The sequence below is a fragment of the Loa loa genome, assembly GCF_000183805.2.
Source record: "Loa loa unplaced genomic scaffold supercont3.50, whole genome shotgun sequence".
NCBI lineage: Eukaryota > Metazoa > Nematoda > Chromadorea > Rhabditida > Onchocercidae > Loa > Loa loa.
The window spans coordinates 271,147-280,033 of NW_018108230.1; the positions used below are offsets into that span (position 1 = coordinate 271,147).

General features: G+C 33.4%; 3 protein-coding genes across 3 annotated transcripts in view; 2 read left to right on the forward strand and 1 right to left on the reverse strand.

Moving 5' to 3' along the window:
- LOAG_17225 (hypothetical protein) overlaps positions 1-2,794 on the reverse strand; it is a gene marked incomplete at its 3' end in the record, with an annotated part of 4,282 nt that extends 1,488 nt beyond the window's left edge. The window contains exons 1-8 of the mRNA XM_020449887.1: positions 2,640-2,794; positions 2,203-2,364; positions 2,028-2,114; positions 1,703-1,835; positions 1,390-1,478; positions 1,068-1,228; positions 809-917; positions 101-287 (exon numbers count right to left, since the gene is read on the reverse strand). Coding sequence (XP_020306546.1) covers positions 101-287; positions 809-917; positions 1,068-1,228; positions 1,390-1,478; positions 1,703-1,835; positions 2,028-2,114; positions 2,203-2,364; positions 2,640-2,738 — 1,027 coding nt within the window. The 5' untranslated portion in view covers positions 2,739-2,794. The remainder of the gene's footprint in view (positions 1-100; positions 288-808; positions 918-1,067; positions 1,229-1,389; positions 1,479-1,702; positions 1,836-2,027; positions 2,115-2,202; positions 2,365-2,639) is intronic.
- Positions 2,795-3,381: 587 nt separating this feature from the next.
- Positions 3,382-5,299, forward strand: LOAG_10225 (DnaJ domain-containing protein). Its single transcript, XM_003145751.2, has 5 exons — positions 3,382-3,499; positions 3,833-3,988; positions 4,061-4,177; positions 4,318-4,547; positions 4,653-5,299. Exons 1-5 carry the CDS (start codon positions 3,391-3,393, stop codon positions 4,809-4,811), a joined length of 771 nt encoding a protein of 256 aa, XP_003145799.1. The 5' UTR covers positions 3,382-3,390; the 3' UTR covers positions 4,812-5,299.
- A 438-nt stretch (positions 5,300-5,737) lies between these two features.
- Positions 5,738-8,744, forward strand: LOAG_10227 (gactosylgalactosylxylosylprotein 3-beta-glucuronosyltransferase). Its single transcript, XM_003145752.2, has 6 exons — positions 5,738-6,103; positions 6,287-6,408; positions 6,499-6,703; positions 7,186-7,349; positions 7,531-7,667; positions 7,788-8,744. The coding sequence occupies exons 1-6, from the start codon at positions 5,874-5,876 to the stop codon at positions 7,965-7,967; spliced, it is 1,038 nt and encodes a 345-aa protein (XP_003145800.2). The 5' UTR covers positions 5,738-5,873; the 3' UTR covers positions 7,968-8,744.
- The last annotated feature ends 143 nt before the right edge of the window (positions 8,745-8,887 follow it).

Sequence of the window (8,887 nt, forward strand, 5' to 3'; positions counted from 1 at the left end):
ATATATATATATATATATATATATATATATATATATATATATATATATATATATATATATATATATATATATATAATAATGGAAACAACAAATTACACACCTATGAGATCGGATGGTAATTTGCAATATTTATCGATAGCTGCCAGAATTAACGGTACGTTAATGGATTCCAAAAATAAACAGCAATTTGGACCAGCATCAAACGTGTAAGCTACTTTCGTGCTTTTGCAGTGCCTATTCAGGGCATGAATAAGTTGCATAAAGTACCAAGAATGATTATTCAAGTACTGAAATTAATAAGTATTTTAACTGTTTCACAAGACTATTCGCTGTAGTCAGATGTGGAACTCACTTAAAATTTCAGTACCCTTTAGCTAATTTAGTTTAGTGATTAAAAGCTGTGGTGCTAACGACTGTAATTGGAACAGTAATTTTAAACAAAATATGGCAACCAACACTCAAATAAAAAAGTACTCCCCATATATTTCGGAACACAATCTGACACTTATAATTTACATATTTAAAATATGCTGCAAAAGAGTCCAGTAACTGTTTCTTTTGGAATGTTATGATTTAAATCATTGAAAATTCAATAAGGATGAAATCATATGATCTGAAAAATTTTTAATTCCAAATTTGACAGTGTAGTACCTTTTTCGATCGAAATTTTTTCGATTTTTTTTTTCGACCTTTTCGACTTTTTCGATTTTTCGACCTTTTCGATGATCACTTGACTGTCTTGTTTTGCTCCTAATTCTACTTGCAATATCTTTGAAAACGTGATATGAAAAAAGAATTGAAAGAATACCCTGAGAGATGGCATAGTATCCATACATAGAGCATGCAACTGTCCACTATCCGACATTATTACTTGGGCAAATTTTTCGAAATCTCTATTGCGAAAAGCATTTTTTAACCTGCAATATAATTCCTGCCAAAATGTCCCCAACTGAAACAAACTGAAGAGTTTGATGAAAATATATTACAGTTAAACAGAATCGCCCATAAATTACTAAAATTGAAGCAACCATAACAGTGACAGTAATGAAAAAATGTCCGGAATATACTTCGTTATTTGTTCAGGCACAATATCCATCCTAGCTTGCAATAATTTTGAAGTTTTAACAGTTGACTGCATTCCATTAGAACTACCAACTTTTTTAGGATCATATGAGGTTACCAAAATTAGTGACCTCAAAGTAGGCCAATAATCTTCCGGAAAAACTGTCTGAAAAAAAAACTAATTTGATCGATACTTCCAGCCAGGAAAAATGATATCGGTCACATCTTTCACCTTCAACTATGGATTATTAGTGACTATCCCGTAAAATCTTTTCTTTTTGAACCATAGAAATTACGAAAAGTTATAAAAATTGAAAATAAGCAGACTTCACAAATGCAATCAGCACCATCTTCTGCTGTACCTGCTTTCCAGTGTACAAGACCACTTAAGATACTCCGACATGCACTTCCAGAGCCTGAACAGTTACATCAGTCTCAGTTCACTTTGTGGTCACTTCAAAATGATAGCAAGTCTAAATTATTAGCTATCAATTATTACATATTCAATCAGGAATCCTTTCCTCACATAAATTACACCTCAAAACATTATTCCACTAAACTTATACAAACTATGGTTATTCAGAATATGTAATAACGCAATTCAGACTGGAAAACAAACAAAACAGCATATTATACCTACCCATTCTAGCAACGCGAATTACGTCGTTGATATTTAAATGGTAAACCTGCCCAAGGCCATATGCAATAGCCGCAAAACCGGAGGCTGACGAAGCAAGTCCTGCTTCAATAGGAAAACTTGTTTCGGAAACAACCTGTGAACATGAATAATTTACTGAACCAAAATTCACCACATGAGAAAATATGGCGATCCGGAGAACAAAACTTTTTAAAAAGCTGTAAAGACGAAGAATGTGTGTATAGCCGATACTAATTGTAACAGTTAATGTTAGAAAAAATTTGCACATCAAATTATTAGCATAATAGAGGAAAAAAAAGTAAGTGACTTCAAACTTGCTGAAATATTTTTGCTTCTCTGACTTCCCTGTACTTTCGGATATAATGGAACGTTTCCGAATTAGTCGTCTCACTTCCTTAAATTGAATATTTTTGCTTGCTTTTGCAACAAAAATATTTTAAAGCACCATGAACAACAGCTATGATAAAAATGAACAATCTTACTTTAAAACATCGAAGAAATCCTGGGTACTTTGAAAGACATATATTTGAACCATTGATTAAGACTGAATCCTTCTTGATCGATGGCCCTATCCGTATCCTTGTTTTCGCACAAAGATCATTGATAGAAAGTGAAATGGAATCATTCAGTGGAAGCATAAGATCCTGGAAATACAAAACATGCAGAGATATCAGTTTCTGATAAAAACGAACTATTCCTCAATTATTATAGCTTAATAAATCTTTTGAGCACCTAAAGTCTGATTAGTAGTGGATAAAGAACTGCCAAAATTTTCTGTGAGACTAAAGATTAACGGACATTTCTGCTAAAAATCACTTGAACACTATCCTATTTGTTGAATTTCTGTTATAAGGCACACATAAAAGAGCTCATTCGTCACATCAAATGACTTAGGTATAATACCAATTTAAACAATTACTTCATTTCTTTTGCCCCAGTATTTGACTAGAGCAATATTGATTGGTGCTACGACTTTCACTTCCTGTACAAAATTATCATTACCATCACTCGAACCCATTGAAATCAAAATTCGTACCTCGAGTATATATTTGCACCTCAAACAATGGTATTTATTTGCTGCATTAAAATACAAAATAAAACAAAGCAAGAAGCACATTAATCTCCATGACAATGATGAATTAGTAATCTAGTTATGTCCACTATTTTTTCCATCTAATGATTTGGATGATTCCCGGCTTAGTAACTTATGAATTAGATGCACAGTCAAGTGACTCTTTTATCTAACAAATTCCGAAAGAAAAACATCGACCAAATTTTATAAAAGCCATACGAAAAGGTACAAATGAAATGAGCTCATCCCTGTATCAAACGTCCACCATCACTGCTGTCTAAATTTCTGCCTTCAACTATGAGATTCCCCTTATTTCATATACAGTAGCATGCAACGTAGGTGAAACCATTGGTTGGCGAGCATTTCCACGGACATTATTTGATAGAAGAGGTTGGGTCGCTCACGGCTCTTTCCTAGTTGGAGTGGGAGTCCTGGTCTTTCCTTATCCTAACTCGTGAATAGTTCAGACGAGTGTTTCAGGAATTCCTTTTTGGGAGTTTCTGTTGCATTTCATCAACTTGAAGTTTGAAGCTACACGATTTTTGAAATGAACTGATAAAAAATTTCAAGTGGAAGATTTGACGAAAGTGTTCTAGAGATGTCATTTGTTGATGATGCGAAGCGTCTGTTTGGCACAATAGACCTTTATGAAATTTTGCACTTGAAAGGATCGAAATCGAAACGAATGAATTACAGCCAAGCAGAAAGTAATTGTTTCGTGATAAATACTTCGCATAAACTCTCAATATCTGCAGAACTTCGAGTCAGGACGATGATTTCAGGGTGATGCCATTTGGAAGGAAATACTTTTGTTAGGAGTTTATGTTGGGTTATGCTGTCGTTTAGTTAATTTTTTGTTATAGAATGGTAGGGTATCGAGTTGGAGTAAGGAAGATGATTGGAAAATTTATTAGAGTCATTTCTCCGTACAAATGCTTGTGTATTGTTTTCGGAGTTCATTTATACTGTACTTTGCGTAGTTAGCCTCTTCTCATAGATTTGTCATTTTCTAAACTTCTTTTCCACTTAATTATTTTCAGTCAAAAAGGCGTTTTTTAAGCTGTCATTACAATTTCATCCTGATCGTTGCAATGATGAGACGAAAAAGTTGGAAACAACAGCTAAATTCCAAATCTTAAATCATGCTTATGCTGTTCTTAGTGATAAGCAAAGGAAAGCTATTTATGATGAAGTGGGTAAGTTCTTCTTTTTTCCTGTTTTTCCATAATATCATAATTTTCTGTAATATCACTAAACTTTTATTACAGGAATTATTGGCGATGCTGAAATTTGCTCCGAAGATGTGGACTGGCTTGCTAGATGGAAATTGATATTTAAGAAGATAACGAAAGAAGATATTGACAACTTTATAAGAAAATTCAGGGGTTTTACTACAATTCTATGTTATTATTTCTTCAGCTTTCTTGTGGTAGGGCACTCGATTGGGAAATCGCTATTAATTAAGTTAGATTAATACGGAGAGAGTTGTTTTAATGCAATAAACCCCGACAGCTGAGCAATTTAGACTCTGGCGAAGAACGTGATGCAGTTAAAGAAGCTTACATAAAATACAAGGGTGATATGGGGAAAATTCTGAATGATGTTATTGGTGTTACATACGAAGATGAAGAGCGTTTGCACAATATGATAAGTGATATGATTGAATCTGGCGAATTGAAAGCAACGCGATATTTTGTTTCTGAGCCGGAAAGAAAAAAAGCTAAACGTCGTAAAGCAGCACAGCGTGAAGCAGAGGTGCGTTTTCCACTGATGTTTTCTCTTGACATAGTGAGTCGAAAAAAATCTTTTGATTCATATTGAACTATATCATTTGAATATTTTTTCAATTTCTTCTTAAAGGAAGCAGAGAAGATATTGAAAGAGGTTCAAAGGAAGGAAGGCGCTAAGGATCTCGTCACTCTTATTCAAAATCGACAGCAAAAAAATCTTGCATCATTTAATCAACTTTGTGATTCTTTAACCGTAAAATATGCGAAGAAATCAAGAAAAACAAAGTGATAAACGCATATTTTCCTATGCGTTTTAATTGTTTTCTATAGTGATTTCCATTTCTCCGATATATGATAAGCATCTAATGGTCGAACGATCAACATTAACCATGCTACTACTAGGGAAACAATTAATGTAGCTAATGTTCTCAAAAAAGCAGTTAATGTAAACATTAGTTACATCTCAAAATATTTTGTGTACTGTGTATCTGCGCATCGTTTATGCAATCATGTTTCATATCCTCGTTGAACCCTTATTTATATTCTAAGGTTATATGAAACATACGCTGCTGTTACGTTCATGTCAATAATTATTTATGCTAATCGGTAGATTGATTTTTTTTAAAATCTTTCTACAATGTATCTACACAGAGTTTTCTTCGATAGATGTTTATCGTGTCCTGAACATGAACTAACTGATTTGATAGCGTTAGCTGAAATTGAGGGTTTTATAAACTTGTGTTTGGTCGAAATGTGGCCATATAAAACGGTTTTACGTACTGTAATGGTTTTTTTTTTTTTTTTTTGCGTACTATTTCCCATTTGTTTCACATTAACGCATTTTTAAATCTGGCACTGTTTGTTAAACAATTTGCTTTCTAACGCTGGTGGACCTAAATATGAGAAAACGGAAATTAAAAAGCTGTAACGCTGCAAAATGAGTGTGAGAAAGCTATTATCCTAAAATAAGTGCTTGCTGATTATGAGATAGTGAAACTTATGTGTTCCTTTTGCTTCTTGAAGGTTTCCGTTTGCACGTTGTTATTTGTCCATGCAAATACAAATTCTGAACTAGGTAGTTTAAGTCTTGGTTTTCGTTTGACTCATTGTCAGTTGAACTTGTTCTCTACCTGATACGGCCATTAAGTGTCCTGCGTCATGTGCGTCATCATTAAAGGTAACTATATATTGTCAAACATCAATTCCCTTCATAGTATTTTCAGCTGGATATTGGCTAAAAATTAATGCTGATTATCTTGCTGCACTGGGTTCGGTCGTTTTCTCAGGAAAAAAAGTTTTATCCCTTTTTTGTCGAAATCTTTTCGGATGTTTGAATGAGTGAATCGGCGATATGCTGGGTGAAAGACTCGTTTTTAAAATTATATTTGCTGTGGGGCTATTTTTTATTGCACAAGTAGCAATTTTTTGGATGCAATTACAAAATTTGGATGAAAAGAAATATATACTTGTTGCGGAAATCGACACTTTGCTGAGGAAACGAGAAGAGTTGAATAAAAAGATTTGGATGCAAGAAAAGGAAACCTATCGTATGGAGGGGAAGTTGCAGCGAATTGATAGTTTGTTAGTTGGCACTCTTGGTTTTGTTGTTTTACTGTTTCAAGGTTAAGATGACAAATTTTATTTTTAGGATGGAATGTTTTTTTTGGACCACCATTTTGCAATGTTTCTAAATATAAATGTGGAAATTTTTTTTTACAAAACTGTACCTGATATGAAACCTTACAAGTTTGATTTCGCTTACAGAGTTCGTGATCGAATACCGCTGGCGGAAATACGCAAAGACCTTCCATTTATTTATTTTATAACGCCAACTTATCGAAGACTGACACAGAAAGCTGATCTCATCCGCCTAGCGCAAACATTGAGTATGTTACTGGAATACGTTTTGAAGTTTGATATTTCATCAACTAGATGCATAGGCTTTTATAATTTCAGGATCCATTGAACCATTTCAGCGTATGTGCCCAACTTATACTGGATTGTAGTCGAGGATGCGAATAATACATCTCCATTCATCGCCGAAATTTCCAAAAGATATCGTATTAGATTTGCTCACCTTTATGCGCTCACACCTCAGGAAAAGAAACCAAATGAAGCAGATCCGAACTGGAAAATTGCGAGAGGAGTAGTTCAGCGAAATAAAGCTCTCATGTGGTTGAGGTGTTTTTAGTTTTATTCAGCAGCATTTGTTCAATATTGTAGGTGTAGTGATTTCCTCTTCTTGAAAGAATTAGTTTGACAAAAAGTTCAGTGATTTAGATTTTTTCTCATTGGTATTTGTTTTTTTTCTCAGACTTTTCAAGAAATGTTTTACGTGTGTCTACGTAATTTTGGAGAATTATGAGATTATAGCTTTTTTTTTAATTCAAAATACGCCGTCGATATCATAAATTCTTTAGTCCATTAGAAGTGTCCGATGAAGAATGATATAGCCTGAGATGCTATGAAATCATTTTTCAAATTGCATCACGTCATGAACTTTTTCCCTAGCCTTTGAAAAAAATTTTGTTAGTATTTTCACTAGCAACATTGCTGTTTGCAGCAGAATATTATTAAAAAGTGATATTTTAAAGGTTCAGCTAAACTGTTCTAAGAATCTAAGGTTCTTTTCTTCTCGGAGTGTAATTAACACCGTATTTTAGGAAGAATTTGGACAGATCCAGGAGAGGAATTGTGTATTTCGGTGATGATGACAATACCTATGATTGGAGATTATTTGATGAAATGCGATCCATAGAAAGAGTGGGGGTGTGGCCAGTGGGCCTCGTTGGTGGTTTAATTGTTGAGACGGCAAAGCTTTCAGAAGGTGGTTTATTTAACTGTAAAATCATAATTACTTTAAGTCCACTACAAGTTGATTGTGGACATTTTCTTATTTGCGTATGTTTATTATTGCTGTGGTTGTTATTTTATTTCATACGACTTCTTGATGATTTCCTTTTCTCTTTCATCTGTCCATTTTCATGATGTTATGTGGATTTTTCCAGATAAGAATATATCATTCAATTCACTGTGGAAGCCAGAACGACCATTTCCTATCGATATGGCGGCGTTTGCCATCAATTTATCTTTGGCACTTGATGCTAATGCATTCTTTACATATGACGTACCCCGTGGTTATCAGGTTCGTTTAATAATTACATTATTTTGTTTATCGTACGTATATTATCTCGTATATTTATGAATATTTTGCGTTCCTCAAATTGCGCAAATGGAGAAATGTTTTCTTTTTCTTCTTTTTTAGGAGTCTTATTTTCTTACTGCTTTGGGTTTGAAACGAAACGATTTGGAATTGAAGGCTAATGGTTGTACGAAGGTATATGTTTGGCATACTAGAACGGAGCGAACCCTTCTTTTGCAGAGAGAAAAAGTGAAAGTTTGGCGAGGCTCATTAAATGATGTTGAAACCGATGCTCTCTATTAATTACGGGCTATTTGCAATTTTCGGCTCTTCGTTCATTTTCGTTACAATTTCGATTTTCGATTTTTCTTTCACAATTCAGTATTTCGGAGTTCAAATCGGTTACATTTTATCATTGTTGCTGTGTTGTTTACATAAATCGTTTATGTATCATTTCAGTAAGAGTATTCCATGCCTGCATCGTAGCCTTATGATTTTAATCTATGGCTAACTTTCAAGTCCATGATTTACATATAATTTACTTCATTAGTCATTTGGTCGCATTTTACCATTGCTTTTGGTCAAAAATTATAAAGATGAATTAATCATAGCATGTGTGTACCTTAACCGTAATCGAATAGGACTCTATTATACTTAAATTACTTGGGCAATAAAAAATTCAAAACCATATTCTACTCAGAATTTCCCATTTTATTGAGTCTTCTTCCAGTCTATTTGCATAAATTATCCATGCTAAACAAAGAACAAAGAATACTAAATCAATGCTCAAGGAGTACTAGGTCATTACAATGTAATTTGAGGGTTATACACATTTCAGGTTGATATTTCCTGCACAGGTATTTTGTGGTTGGTTCATGTTTTATGTCTTTTTGTAATACTTCTACATTTTCTGTTTTGTTCTTTTAGTTTGGCTTCAGTTAATTTTGCTTTTCTTTTAGGAGAAATCGACACTTTGAAATAAAACGGAAAAGTCTAAGCATTTTCTGGCTCTTCAGGACCGTAATGATTCAAAAATTTCTATGCATTCTATACCAGTTAGTGTAGTGTAGTAGTTCATGCTTTTTCTTTTGCTGTTAAACATTAAGAAATCTTACGTATTTATAATTACTTACAATTCTTTTGATGGGTTTGTATATACATTCATTTGACAAGTATATATATATATATATATATATATATATATATATATATATATATATATA